The sequence below is a fragment of the Mauremys reevesii genome, unplaced genomic scaffold, assembly GCF_016161935.1.
Source record: "Mauremys reevesii isolate NIE-2019 unplaced genomic scaffold, ASM1616193v1 Contig8, whole genome shotgun sequence".
Taxonomy (NCBI): domain Eukaryota; kingdom Metazoa; phylum Chordata; order Testudines; family Geoemydidae; genus Mauremys; species Mauremys reevesii.
In genome coordinates, this window is record NW_024100895.1 from 366,031 (window position 1) to 381,090 (window position 15,060).

The following is a 15,060-nucleotide window of genomic DNA, read 5'->3' on the forward strand; positions in this document are numbered from 1 at the left end:
GCCCGGGCCTTATACGCAGAACACCAGGGGCTGTGGCACAGCTGGGCCCTGGAGTATTTATAGTGCGCGGGGGGGGGAGGGGGGGGCTCAGAAAGAGAAAGGCTGCGAACCCCTGAAATAGGGGAAGCTGGGCCCAGAATAGGGGAAGCAGCAGGACGGGGGATTCAGACACCCCCGGGCCAGCCCCGCCCACGGGGGAAGTGAAATCCCCAGGCTGGGAGACGTGGGGCCCATCCCCTGCTCTGGCCCGGGCAGCCGCCCCCAGCCGCCCCTCTGCCGGGATCCTCCCCAGCCCCGTCCTCCCCCAGCTGCCCCTCTCCAGGATCCCCTTCCCAGTCCCCCCTTAGAGCCCCCCCCCGCCGGGATTCCCTCCCCCCGGCTGTCCCCTCTGCTGGAATCTGCCCCTCCCCACCCCCGGCCCCTCCCACCAGCCGCCCCTCTGCCGGGATCCCCTCCCCAGCCCCTCCTCAGGGCCCCCCCTCTGCCGGGATCCGCACCCCCCATCACTCGTCCCTTTCCCCTGCAGCAAACCCCCCCGCTGCGCTCCGGGCCCCGTGGCTGCTCCGTGCCTCAGTTTCCCCACCTGTAACGGGGGCGGGGGGAGGGGTGTCACAGATCCCCTGATGCCGCGGGAGGTCCGGGGAGACAAACCCACCGCGGGCCGCCCCGAGGCTGGCCCGGCCCCCAGGCGCGGCGGGACATCTCCCGGTCGGGCTCCCGGCCCGGCCGCCTCCACCCAGCGACTGGTGATGCCGGCAGCGGAGCCGGCTGCCATTGGCCAGGGCCGGACCGGGGCGGGTCAGGACAGCGGGACCTGCCTGCGGGGTCCGGAGCCGGGATCCAGAGAGACCCCCGCAGAGCCCAGGGATCCAGGGAGAGATCTGCCCCCCCAGACCCAGGGATCCAGGGAGAGATCTGCCCCCCCAGACCCAGGGATCCAGGGAGAGATCTGCCCCCCCCAGACCCAGGGGTCCCAGGAGAGATCTGCCCCCCCCGCTCCAGGGGTCCCAGGAGAGATCTGCAACAGAGCCCCGGATCCCCACAAGCCCCGGATCCAGTGGGATCACCCCAAAGCAGCTGGGATCCAGCAGCAGAGAAGTCCGACTCCAGGATCCAGAGAGATCTGCTCCCGGCGCCCCTGGGATCCAGTGATCTCCCCCCGCAGAGCCGGGAGAAGGGCGTGTGGGATCCCGAGGGATCCCCCAGCCAGAGATCCCAGGGTGCGCCCGCAGCAGAGCCAGGGAGCTGGAAACTCGCTTCAAGGAGCAGAGACCCGAGAGCCCCGCGCCGAGCCGGGGACCCCAACAGACCTGCCCTGGCCTGGGACCGAGGGGCCGCCATGACGCTGGTGCTGTGGCTGCTGTCCATGGCTCTGGGCCACCACGGAGCAGGTGAGGGCACCCGTCGGTGCCACAGGCCTGGGGGGAGCTTGGGGTCCCTGCCCCCTAGAATCCTCTCCGGGGATCCCCGCTTCAGGGACCAGCCTAGCCAGCGTCCGACCACCTATTCCCCAGAGCTGTGCCCCGGGATCAGGACCCTTGCTGGAGATGTCAGGATAGGGCTTAAACCCCATGTCTAACCTTAGGGGACAGTGCCTGTGTGTGGATGGGGGTCTAACCCCAGTCTGTACCCCTGGGGACTGTCTGTCTGTCTGTGTGTGTGTGGGGGGGTCTAACCCCAGTCTGTACTCCTAGGGACTGTGTCTGTGTGTGTGGGGGGGGTCTAACCCCAGTCTGTACCCCTAGGGGCTGTGTCTATGTGGGGGGAGTATAACCCCAGTCTGTACCCCTGGGGACTGTCTGTCTGTGTGTGGATGGGGGTATAACCCCAGTCTGTACCCCTAGGGGCTGTGTCTGTGTGTGGATGGGGGTATAACCCCAGTCTGTACCCCTGGGGACTGTGTCTGTGTGTGTGTGGGGTTAACCCCAGTCTGTACCCCTGGGGACTGTCTGTCTGTGTGTGGATGGGGGTATAACCCCAGTCTGTACCCCTAGGGGCTGTGTCTGTGTGTGGATGGGGGTATAACCCCAGTCTGTACCCCAGGGGCTGTGTCTGTGTGTGGATGGGGGTATAACCCCAGTCTGTACCCCTGGGGGCAGTGTGTGTCTGTAGGGGGTGGTTAAGCCCTGTTGTTCCCAGTGCATACACCCCACAGTAGGGCACTACAGCCACACAGCAACCATCTGAATGGGGTTTAAACCCCCCATCCCCTGGTCTACACCCTGGGGACACGGCCTAGTGTGGAAACAGTCCCCCTCTGTCCCCATCACCTCCCTGATCCCCATGACCCCAATGTCCTGCCCTCCTTGCCCCGTCCCTCCCCCACCCCACCCCCATTGGGCCGCCCAGTCCAGCCCCTGCCCCGAACCCGCTCCTGAAGGCGCCGTCCCCGCAGGCGGGTTCCTGATGCACCTGGCCAGCGAGTGCCCCCTGGCAGCCAACGGCTCCGTGCTCCGGTTCGACTTCGCCTTCGTCTTCAACAAGAACCCGCTGGTGTGTTACAACGAGCAGGACCGGCTCTTCGAGGCCTGCGACATGGGCCTGCTCAGAGACATGGCCGTGCACTTGGCCGCCGCCATGAACACGGACCCCGGCTTGCACCAGCGCGTGGCAGGGGGGCGCCAGGCCTGCCAGAGCCAGAGCCAGCACCTCTGGAGCCGCACGGGGCAAAGGAGGAGTGAGTGGGGGGCGCAGGGCACCGAGCCGGGGTGGGGGAGGGGCTGTGGGGCACTGAGCGGGGTAGGGAGGCTGCGGGCCCCTGGCACCGAGGCGGGGTGGGGGCCAGTGCTGAGCCGGGTGGGGAGGGGCTGTGGGGCACTGAGTGGGGTGGGGGAGGGGCTGCGGGGCCCCCTGGCGCCGAGGCGGGTGGGGGAGGGGCTGGGGGCCCCTGGCACAGAGGTGGGGGATACTGGGCTGGGGGCCCGTGGGTCTGACCTCGGTGTGTGGTGGGGGCGGTGGGGGTACCAGGAGCTGGTCCATACAGTGACCCCCCCCAACAGCGCCCCCTAGTGTCCGCATCGTCTCCACGGCCCTGTCAAACCCCGCGGGATCCGTGCGCCTCACCTGCCACGTCTGGGGCTTCTACCCGGCGGAGGTGGGGGTCACCTGGCTGCGGAACGGGAGCCCCGTGGAGCCCAGCGAGGACGGCCTGAGCCCGGCGCTGGCCAACGGCGACTGGACCTACCAGACCCACGTCAGCCTGCTCACCACCCCCAAGCCCGGGGACACCTACACCTGCCACGTGCAGCACGTCAGCCTGGCAGAGCCCCACCAGGAGGAGTGGGGTGAGCCCGGGCAGGGCGGGGTACGGGCTTGGGGGGCAGGGGCGGGGGGGGAAGAGAGTGCTGGGTGGTTGGGGTTGATGGGGGGCAGCAGGAGAGGGGTTCAGGGCAGGGGAATGGGGTGCTGGGGGAAGTAGGAGTGGGGTGCAGGGCAGGGGAATGGGGTGCTGGGGGCAGTAGGAGTGGGGTGCAGGGCAGGGGAATGGGGTGCTGGGGGCAGGGCATGGAGAGGGGTGCAGGGCAGGGGAATGGGGTGCTGGGGGCAGTAGGAGTGGGGTGCAGGGCAGGGGAATGGGGTGCTGGGGGCAGTAGGAGTGGGGTGCAGGGCAGGGAATGGGGTGCTGGGGGCAGTAGGAGTGGGGTGCAGGGCAGGGGAATGGGGTGCTGGGGGCAGTAGGAGTGGGGTGCAGGGCAGCGGAATGGGGCAGGGAGCGGGGAAAGAGACACAGGGTGAAGGGGATCTGGGGGTTGGGGGATCTGGGAAGGACTCTGGCTGGGGGTGCAGGGGTGCTGTGGGGGGCTCCCCAGTCTACCCCCCATTAACCCCTCCCCCGCTGTCCCGCCCAGGGCCCGGCCTGTCGCCGGGGCTGACGGTCAAGGTCAGCGTGGCTGTCGTGGTGCTGATCCTCGGCCTCATCTTCCTGGGCACCGGCCTGGTGTTCTGGTGGAGGGCGCCCGCCCCGGGTAAGGAGTGGGGGGCTGGGGCATGTGTCCCCCTCGCCTGGGGTCCTGAGCCCCCAACCCAATTCCCAACGGGGGGGGGTGTCCCCGGGGTCCCTGCAAGAGATGGGAACAATGTGAGTGAGGGGCACTTCCCGGGGGCTGGGGATTGATTTTGTGTGTGTGTGTGTGTGTGTGTGTGTGTGTGTGTGTCCCGCTGCCCCTTGCTGGTGAGTGTGTGTGTCCCACTGCCCCCTGCTGGGTGTGTGTGTGTGTGTGTCCCGCTGCCCCTTGCTGGTGAGTGTGTGTGTCCCACTGCCCCCTGCTGGTGTGTGTGTGTGTGTCCCACTGCCCCCTGCTGGGTGTGTGTGTGTGTGTGTGTCCCGCTGCCCCCTGCTGGTGTGTGTGTGTGTCCCACTGCCCCCTGCTGGGTGTGTGTGTGTATGTGTGTGTGTGTCCCACTGCCCCCTGCTGGGGTGTGTGTGTGTGTGTGTCCCGCTGCCCCCTGCTGCTGAGTGTGTGTGTGTGTCCTGCTGCCCCCTGCTGGGGTGTGTGTGTGTCCCGTTGCCCCCTGCTGCTGAGTGTGTGTGTGTGTCCCGCTGCCCCCTGCTGGGTGTGTGTGTGTGTGTGTGTCCCGCTGCCCCTTGCTCTGTGTGTGTGTGTGTGTCCTGCTGCCCCCTGCTGGGTGTGTGTGTGGGTGTGTGTCCTGCTGCCGCCTGCTCTGTGTGTGTGTGTGTGTGTGTGTGTGGGTGTGTCCCACTGCCCCCTGCTGGTGTGTGTGTGTGTGTGTGTCCCACTGCCCCCTGCTGGTGAGTGTGTGTGTGTGTCCGTCCCGCTGCCCCCTGCTGGTGAGTCTGTGTGTGTGTGTTGTGTGTGTCCCACTGCCCCCTGCTGGGTGTGTGTGTGTGTGTTGTGTGTGTCCCACTGCCCCCTGCTGGGTGTGTGTGTGTGTCCCGCTGCCCCCTGCTGGTGTGTGTGTGTGTGTGTTGTGTGTGTCCCACTGCCCCCTGCTGTGTGTGTGTGTGTGTGTCCCACTGCCCCCTGCTGGGGGGGGTGTGTGTGTCCCACTGCCCCCTGCTGGTGTGTGTGTGTGTGTCCCACTGCCCCCTGCTGGGGGGTGTGTGTGTGTCCCGCTGCCCCCTGCTGCTGAGTGTGTGTGTGTGTGTCCTGCTGCCTCCTGCTGGGTGTGTGTGTGTGTGTGTGTGTGTGTGTGTGTGTCCGTCCCGCTGGCGGGGGCGGAGCATGTGCGGGAGGGGGCAGGATCACCTCAGACTAACTCTGTTTCCTTCCCCCTTCCAGGTTATTCTCCCCTCGCAGGGCACAACTACGCTGGAGGTAACTATGCGGCCCCCCCCGTCTCCGTCTGCCCCCCCCCCCCGCCTGTCCCGGTTCATTCACGCCTCTCTCGCGCTGTGTTTACCCTGCAGGCAGCACCTAACGCCCGTGGGCACCCAGACCCCTGGCTCCAGTCCCCCCGCCCCAGTGGAGGATCCCGGCTCGTCCTGTCTGTCGCCCCCTAGGTTAGCCACCCCTCCCCACGGAGTTGGGATCCGTGGGACCGAGATGGGACATGTCTCCGTGCCAGCCGGGCACCGCAGCGAGGACGGCTCAGACCAGATCCCCCATGGAGCCTGTACGGACCAGCACCTCCTGCACCCCTCCCCCCACTGTGGCTGTATATACTGGGGCCTATACATGGCTATAGAGCCCTCCCCTTCCCAACTCCAAGCGCCTGAGGCAAGTAGGATAAAATAACGAGATAATGACCTGATTGCTGGCCTCAAGCCCCAGATTAGAGCCAGCTACCCTATATAGACCAGCAGGCCAATACAGAGATATAATGACCTGAATACAGATCCCCTACACACCCCCATCCTCAACTTCTCCCCAACTCAGCGCCCCAGAGCCCATACAGACCACACTTGTATAGTGGGGCTATAGATGGAGATAGGGACCAGCCCCTGCCACACCTCCAGACAGAGCCCCTGAGCCCACAAGGACTGCCCCCCATGCACCCCGCTGTGTATAGCAGGGCCCATAAAGGGCTAGAGGAACCCCAGTAATAGACCCCATCCCCACAGACTTGGAGCCCTCTGCCCTGTACAGCTCAGCGGGGCAATACAGGAATATAATGACCTGATCAGACCCCTAGCCTCTCCCCAGCCCCACAGATCCCTCAGCACTGGGGGATGCACCCAATTCTCCACCCCCATGGTACAATTCCAGCCCCGGTACAATTCCACTTCCCCCACCAGGGGTCACCCTAGACCAGGGTTCCCTCCAGGGTCATCATAAGATTCCCCATCACTCACCCAGTCACCCCTCAAGCGTGGCAGCCAGCCCCCCGCCCCCCCCCCTCCCAGGCAGGCACGGCACCCTCACACCCCCGCCTGGCACTATTCACACTGGGGTGGGGCGGGGGCAGGGCTCTAGGGAGCGGGTTCCCGATTCGGGTGCTGACTGCGTGCGGTGTGTACGGAGAGGGTGGCTGTTGTAATCTCCCCCTCCCCCCATTAAAGATCCTCTCTGGTGCAGCAGGGAATGCTCTGTGGATGGTGCCCATGGACTCACCCATGGGGGGAAGGGAGGGGGCATGGGATTTGGACAGAGGGATAGGAATGTAGCACTGGTTCCTCCCCCCACCCAGATATCAAACCCAGGAGTCCTGGCTCTCAGCCCCCTCCCCTGCTCTAACCCACTAGCCCCCATTGCCCTCCCAGAACTGGGGTAGAAACCAATGTTCCCTCTAATTTTTGACAGGCAAATTTCTTCTGTGCAAATTTTTGTGCTTCTATGCACAGTGTTTTCCTGTGTGCGTGGGGTTTAGGATCTGTGTGCACATGCACACACACGCACAGCTTAGAGGGAAGAGTGGATAGAACCCAGGAGTCCTGGCTCCCAGCTCCCCGCGCTCTAACCACCAGCCCCCACTCCCCTCCCAGAGCTGGGAGAGAACCCAGGAGTCCTGGCTCCCAGCCCCCCACTCTAACCAGCCCCCCACTGCCCTTCCAGAGCTGGGAGAGAACCCAGGAGTCCTGGCTCCCAGCCCCCCACTCTAACCAGCCCCCACTCCCTTCCCAGAGCCGTTTCCCTCTCCAGGGTCTCGTACGGCTCGTGTGTTTGCAGCCCATCCTGGCCCTGGCCCGGCTCCTGGTGGCTGGGACACACAGAGGCTGCTGGGCCAGTCCAGGGGTGGGTCTGTTAGTGCCCAGGGTGGTGACTCTGCTGGTTCGATCCTGCTCCGGGCCGGTGACCCACCTGGTGCCGTGACCAGGGCTGTCGGCGTTTCCCCTCGGAGGGGGCCCTGCAGCGAGTTCACTGCGATAAGGCAGGACGCCACGGAGCGCTAATGCCCAGCAGCTTTATCTGACACAACCTGGGCGACCCCCCCCCCCACAGGAGGGGCTTTGTCCAGGGACACCTTCCCTCCGCGCAGGTGTGATTACAGGAGTGGGACTCCTGCACCCTGACTGCACCCCGTCCTGCCAACACAGGCATCCTCCAGAAACAACAATCCCCAGCGCTGCCCCCAGAGATTGCCGCACACGCCGCAAAAGAGGGCAGGCTCGGCACCCAGTCAAACAAGTGGGGAAACTGAGGCACAGGGAGGAGATGCGAGTGGCCCAACTTGACCCAGCTGGCCGAGCTGGGAATAGCATCCGGGTCTCCTGAGTGCCAGCCCAGTGCACCACCCGCTGCCACTGACACTGGGACTTACCCGGTGCCAGCCGGGGCAGGGCGCGGGCAGAGAGCCCATTGAGCGTCACACTAGGCATCCCCATGCTCCAGGGTGACTGACTGATGGGGGGGTGCCCCCTGGGGATGGGTCAGCCCATAACTGCCCTGGCCAGGGCTACTGGGGCACGGCCTGTCTGTTCTGTGTCCATCCAGTGCCTGACACGCTGGAGGCCTGAGCTGCTGGGGCTGCCGGGCACTACTGTAATACACCTAATATATAATGTACAGCACCTGGCACACTCGGGGCCTGGGCTGTGGCTCCCAGGCACTACCATAATACACCTAATATATAACGTACAGCACCTGACACACTTGGGGCCTGGGCTGTGGCTGGAGCTCCTCTGTGCTCCCATAATACCATTATTTAGTAACAGTGCCTCTGCCGCTCGTGCGGCCGGTGCTGGCTGCTGCGGCGCCCAGAGACTGGGCTAGATGGGCCCCTTGGGCCAAGGCCCTCCCTTGGGGCCTGTAGTCCCTGACTGTTTAGGCTCTCCCCGTCTCAGGTGACGCCGGTGGGAAGAGGGCAGCGCTCTGACCCTCCTCCACAAGGAGCTCCGGCCAGCAGAGGCGTCTGCCCCACAGGGTAGCCTCCGCCAGCAGAGCACAGGGGCCCTGTCCCCCACTGTCATAAACATACAGCCCAGGGTAGCATCAAATCCCTCCTTTGCCCGTAAGGGGTTAAGCAGCTCAGGTAACCTGGCTGGTACCTGAGCAAAGGGACCAACAAGGGGAGAAGATACTTGCAACTCTGGGGTGGGGTGGGGGGGGGGGCGGGGGGGGGGAGAGAGAGACCACGCAGGTAACCCAGCTCCTGCTGAAATGATACAGCTACAATTACAGCTACTGTAAGTAACAGCAAGGCAATGCGTTAGATTATCTTGTGCTTTAGCTTGTGAATTTTCCCTGTGCTAAGAGGTAGTTTTAACCCTGTTTTTGTAACTGTGAAGCTGAGTCCAGAGGGGGAATTCTCTGGGTTCTGAATCTTATTACCTTGTAAAGTTACCTTCCGTCCTGATTGTACAGAGGCGCTTCTTTTACGTTTTTCTTTATAATAAAGTTCTTCTTTTAAGACCCGGGTTGATCTTAGTGTCCTAAAAACCCAAGGGTCTGGTCTGCGCTCGTTTGGTTAACCTGTTTGGTTGGTATAGTATTCTCAAGCCTCCCAGGAAAGGGGGTGAAGGGCTTGGGGGGATATTTTGGGGAAATAGAAACTCCACGTGGTCCTTTTCCTGAATCTTTCTCTAACTCACTTGGTGGTGGTCCAAGGACAAGGTGGAATTTGTGCCTTGGGGAAGTTTTTAACCTAAGGTGGTAGAATATAAGCTTAGGGGTTTTTTCATGGGGGTCCCCACGCCTGTACCCCAGAGTTCAGAGTGGGGAGGGAACCCTGTCCCCCACACTGCCCTGGGACACACACAGCTCCAGGGGGGGGGGCAGAATCCTGTCACCCCCCTGTCTGTGCCTGGCCTGACGAGCGCAGGGCTCAGACCCACGCTGGGCGAGGGACAGGCCAGAGCAGGGCCCCTCTCTCTGCCTACGGACAAAGCCCCGTGTCCAGCGACAGGCTGCAGCATCGGTACCAGCAGCAGCTGCCTGCTCAGCGACAGATCCCCTGGGACCCGGCTCCTGACACCATCAGCAGAGTCGTGACATTCACAGCCCTGAGAGATACCGGGCGGATCCCACCTGCCCAGCGCCCGGCTGTCGCAGGGGCCTTGGTCCCTTCTGATCTCTGCCTGGCACATTTAGTCTCCTGAGGACTGAAAGGCTTCGGGCTACCCCACGCTACTGGGCTCGCAGCAGGGTAACTGGTGCAACGTGGTGGCCTGCGATTGCCAGGAGTCAGAGATGAGCTAAAGGTCCCTTCTGGCCTTAAAGGCGATGGATCGAAGAGACGCCTCCCTCCCGGCCCTCAGACAGCCGCGCTCCACGGGAACCATGCAGCTGTCGCCCAGCAGGGGGAGTCCTGGACCCTTCCCATGGGCTGGACACGGACTGTGGAACTCCCCGCCACATGAAATGAGAATGAGCACTAACCTCACTGCATTCACACCCCTCCACCTCGCTTGGCTTCTCCAGGGACAGCCCCTTCCTTTCACACTTGTACGGCTGTCCAGACCAAAAGAAGCTTCTTATGCTCCTGGGAGGTGCCCGGATACCACGGAGATGGACACAGAAGAATCTAGCAGGGCCGCCCAGAGGATTCAGGGGGCCTGGGGCAAAGCAAAACAAGGCGTGCCTGCGGATGCTCCACTGAAGCCGCGGCACCAGCGGACCCTCCGCAGGCACGTCTGCAGGAGGTCCACCGGAGCTGCCTGCCGCCCTCCCGCGGGACGCTGCTCCAAGCGCGCAGCGCTGGGGTCTGGAGCCAGCCCTGCCCCCAAATACCATGTGACACCAACAATTTCCAGTGCGGCTGCTGTTTTGTGGGAACTCTGGCTGTGACCCTCCCAAGCCCAGCTCAGCCCTCGGGACGGCCCCCAGCTAGTGCCCAGCCCCCGCTGCCCCTTGGGGGAAGCCGTACTGCAAACAGGGGGCGCGCTGGGAGCCCCCACCCGGGTCGAGCCACACTGAGGCGCAGCGTGTGAAATGGGCTTGTGCCGCAGGCCGGGGGCTGTGCTGATGCCAGAGGGTTTGCAGGCAGCCGGGCCCCCCCCGAGGGGACGTGCTGACCGTGAGCAGCACCCGCAGGCTGTGAGTTCGAGTCTCTCCCAGCAGCTCGGAGACCGTCAGCTGTGCCCGTCGCTCATGGCCTGCTGTGGCTTTGGGGCGTTTTGTTCTCAGCCGCTCAACGCTTGGGGTTTCCGAGCTGGTACCGCAGCGAGCGCTGGGGTCACAGCCAGACGTGGACTAGTCTGAGAGCTGCTACGGTGCATCAGAGCCGGGGCAGAGTTAAGGGGGCAGGTCTGGGGGTGTTTGGTCCTGGGCTGCCCCAGATAGAGACACTCTCAGGAGATGCTAATTGTAACGATCCCATTGCTCTAACGCGGGAGCACACAGGGAGACTGGGGTGAGGAATTGGGGCGCAGCAACGGGGTCCGGTGTAGAGTCTGTGGTGCAAATCCGGGGACATTTGGCCCAGGGGTTCCCAAGATGCAGCCCCCGCCCCCAAAATAGCTGCTTCCATCCCTTTCAATTCCTCATCACTTCTTCGGCACAGAGCTCGGGGGGATCGAAGGCTCCGACCTGCCTGAGCTGTCGCTCCGGTAGAGGTGAGGCTGGGCCGGTTCCCAGGGACCAGCAGCTCCCCCAGCCCCGCAGCCCAGGCTCACCTGCCGCTCCAGCATCCCCGTCCCCACCCGCGCCAGGCTCCGCGTGGGCTCCAGACACTCGTTCTGCGGGGAACACTGGGCGAAGTGGCCCTAGTGCAGGCTGGGGTCCCACCGCTGCTCCTGGGCCCAGGCCAGCTGCATGTCCCCACCCATGGGAGCTGCGCTGTGTGGAAGCGGATGAAGCCCCCCGCATCGTAGGCAAACTGGAACTTTGCCCCCACGGGGTGTCCCCGTCCAGAGCGCAGCCCATGAGAACCTGCATCATGTGGGGCTCTGGGGGGAAAGAGGAACAGAACTAAATCATCAGCCACAAGCGCTCAGATCACGAGGCAGCCGGGCCCCGCAAACCCACGGGAAGGGCTTATAGCAATCGCTCCGTCTGGGGTATGGTTATTACCACGTTTGGGGTTTGCATCTTCTGGGGACACAGTTTTTGGTCATGTCTCCTCTGCCCGCGAGACCCAGAAACTCATATTTGATGCTTCCATAGTCCCGGGACTCCAGGAGCTGGGACTTGGAGAGAGACACGAGCCATGGAGCTAAAGCCAGGCAGTGCTGAGACTCTGGAGGGGGGGGGTGCCAGGCCTTGGCAGACCCAGGCCCCGCGCCAGCAAAGCCCAGACGCGCGGCTCTAACTTTAATCAGCTTCACAGAGGTCAAGGCCGGAAGGGACGGGTCTGTCGGCTGGTCTGAGCTCCTGCAGAGCCCGGGGCAGGGAACCGCACCCACTCATTTCTGCATCCACCAGCACTGCTGGTTCGGCTGCGGTGTCTCTGGTGTGACGGGCTGTCCCCTCGCCACCCAGCCAACACAGCAGCATGTGAATCCTCGGCCTGAGCGGGACCCGTCCCCTGCCCCAGACACCCCCCGTGCGGCCCTAGGGAGCGACCCCCAGAGCAGGTTGTGGTCCCTGGGTTTGGGGAGGGAGACCCAGAGACCCTCCTTGCGGGGTCACCTGAGACCACCCTCACCCCCCCCGCCACACACAGGGCCGGCCCAAGCCCCCGGTCCCCTCTCACAGTCACCTTTGCTCCCTTCTCCCCATGCATGGGGCTGGTCCGATCCCCTGCTGCCCGCCTGTTCGTGGGGCTGGTCCTCCAACCCCTCCGCTGCCTGCCCACGATCCCCCTTCCTCCCTGGGACCCCCTCTGCGCATGAGCCCCCCGCCGCAAGCCCACACACAGGCCACCCAAGACCCTCCCATCACCCCTGCCTGCGGGGCGGGCTGGCCCGAGCCGCTCTCCCTCGCCCTCCCTCCAGCGCAGGGCTGGGTGCCACTCCTGCCCCCCATCCGTTCCTTCGTGCCCCGCTACGGGTCCCACCCCACTTTTTTTGTTTTGGCAGAAGTGGGCATCTGTCCCGTTCGCTCTGCTAACTGACGATCAGTCGGCAGGCGCAAGCGGGACAGACACCCACTTCTGTCAGAGACGTGTGACGGCCGGGACAGGGCTAAAAACGGGACTGTCCCAGCCAAACTGGGACATATGGTCATCGTGACCAGGTGTGACTCCCCCTTCCCCCCACCCGGGGGGTTCCCAGGTTCCGGAGCCCCAGACCGAGTCTCTGGGGGCCCTGCCCAATGGACGACAGCTCTGGCTAACCCCGAGCCCAGCCCCGACCGGCCTGGCGTCGGGTGGGCACACAGGGACCAGCCCCACGGCTGGGCACTAGGGAGGCGGCTGCCTGGGGTGGGGGTGTGACCTGAACCTCTTCCTGGGGCGTCACCAGGCCAGCACGCGGCACCTCCCTGGCCCCAGGGCCACCCCCAAACCGCATGTCAGGGTCCTTCTCCGAGCATCTCTGGCGCTAGGGCTTGTCACAGCCCCCCCTGCCCCATGCCCTCCAGGAACCAGCCACAGCATGACAGGTGGGGCCTCCTTCAGTCCCCGGAGCCAGCCAGGCCGCCCATCCCTCCTGCCCCAGCCCAGGCCAGCCCCCATCCCTCCTGCCCCTGCCCCAGCCCAACCCCCGTCCCTCCTGCCCCGCCCCCAGGCCAGCCCCCATCCTCCTGCCCCGCCCCCAGGCCCAGGGGCGGCTCCAGGCCCCAGCACGCCAAGCGCGTGCTTGGGGCAGCACGCCGCGGGGGGCGCTCTGCCGGTCGCCGGGAGGGCGGCAGGCGGCTTCGATGGAGCATTCGCAGGCGTGCCTGTGGGAGGTCCACCGGAGCCGCGGGACCGGCGACCGGCAGAGCCCGCCCTGCGGCGTGCCGCCGTGCTTGGGGCGGTGAAATGGCTAGAGCCGCCCCTGCCCAGGCCAGACCCCATCCCTCCTGCCCTGCCCCCATCCCAGACCCCATCCCTCCTGCCCTGCCCCCAGCCCAGACCCCATCCCTCCTGCCCTGCCCCCAGCCCAAACCCCATCCGTCCTGCCCCAGGCCAGCCCCGTCACTCGTGGCCTGGCCCCATCCCAGCCCCCATCCCTCCTGCCCTGCCCCCACCCCAGACCCCATCCGTCCTGCCCCAGGCCAGCCCCCGTCACTCCTGTCCTGCCCCCATCCCAGCCCCCATCCCTCCTGCCCTGCCCCAAGCCCAGACCCCATCCGTCCTGCCTGCTCAGGGATGGACCCAGGCCCCTGGCAGAGTCCAGGAAGAGCCCTGTGTCTGGGCAGCTTTTAACCACATCCCCCGGCAGGTTCCTCGCAGTGACACGGGTCACGCACCCCGATGGGACACGAGTTCGAGGCAGCAGCTCCCCAGGTCTGTCCTCCCCCTGCCGGTCCCCTGCCCGAGAGCTCCCAGTCCCTGGGCCCCCGCCAGCCAGTCTCCGCACCTCCTCACGACTGCTCCACCACATCCTGCACCCCAGGGCTGCCCCGAGCGGGGTCCCTGCAGCCCATCACCCCCAGCCCCCTTCGCCTGCCAGCCCTGCCCCTGCCGAGCGCCCCAGACCCACCCTCTGCCCTGGGTGCAGCCTGCCCCGGCTCCGCTGGATGCCCCCTTAGCTAGGGGCTGCTGGTGGGTCCCAGCCAGTCCCGACCCCCCAGCTCTCTGAGCTCCGTCTCCAAACCAGCTCCCCCAACCCCAGCACTGCACCTGCAGGTCCATCAACTCCAGCTGTGGCTCTCTGCGCCTCCCTCTTCTCAACTCCTGCCTGGCTCTTCAGAGACCCCAGTGCCCGCTGCCAAGCTCCAGGGCAGGGATCGGCAACCTCTGGCATGTGGCCCATCAGGGTGAGCCCCTTGGCAGGCTGGGCCGGTTTGTTTACCTGCCACATCCGCAGGTTCAGCCGATCGTGGCTCCCACTGGCCACGGTTCACTGCTCCAGGCCAATGGGGGCTGCAGGAAGTGGCACGGGCCGAGGGATGTACTGCCCGTCACTTCCCACAGCCCCCATTGGCCTGGAGCAGCGAACCACGGCCGGTGGGAGCCGCGATCGGCGGAACCTGCGGACGCGGCAGGTAAACGCCCCGGCCCGGCCCCGGCGAGCCGTGTGCCAAAGGTTGCTGATCCCTGCTCCAGTGGGAGGCAGCTAATTACTGTGAGTCACAGAGGAGCTGCCCCTGTTCCCTCTTCAACAGGCCAGTCACCCCTGGCAGCTCTTCAAAACCAGGTCGGCAGCCATGTGCCTACGTCACGCGGCTGGAGCTGGGGGGGGGTGACGTGAGCTCGGTTCTCCGGAGCAGGGGATTGTTCCTGACCGACTTTTCTCACACTCCCAAGTCAACCGTCAAACTGAGACAGAAACCGAGCCGGGGAAGTGGTGGTCTGGAAGGTGACAGCTTGCCCGGGTCATCAGTTCAGCTGTGTGAATAAAGGAGTTCCTGCTTCTCTGAAACTTTAAAAAAAAAGGTGTCTAGGGTTGAACCAAAACTGAAATTTTTTCAGTGAGTCAAAGACGAGGAAAAAAATTAATTCCAAGTGACACAAAGGTTTTATTCAGTCCCAAACTGAATATTTTGTTTAGACTCTGAGCTTTTAAAAAAGTCTTTCAAGTTTTTGGGACATTTCAAACCAAAAAGTAATTTGGAAACAACCCCATCCCCTCCCCCACCCCGCCAATGTTGCATTTCTGGAGGGAGCATTTGGCCAAATCGACACAAATTCACCAAATGTTTGTGTAGCCAACGCTGCATTTTTTGCTAAAAAAAATGCTGGATGACAAATTCTTGC

General features: G+C 64.4%; 1 protein-coding gene across 1 annotated transcript; it reads left to right on the forward strand.

Moving 5' to 3' along the window:
- The first annotated feature begins 843 nt into the window (after window positions 1–843).
- On the forward strand, window positions 844–6,296 carry LOC120394832 (HLA class II histocompatibility antigen, DM beta chain-like). Its single transcript, XM_039518992.1, has 6 exons — window positions 844–1,391; window positions 2,396–2,677; window positions 3,000–3,284; window positions 3,849–3,965; window positions 5,241–5,276; window positions 5,369–6,296. Exons 1-6 carry the CDS (start codon window positions 1,340–1,342, stop codon window positions 5,377–5,379), a joined length of 783 nt encoding a protein of 260 aa, XP_039374926.1. The 5' UTR covers window positions 844–1,339; the 3' UTR covers window positions 5,380–6,296.
- Window positions 6,297–15,060: the final 8,764 nt, after the last annotated feature.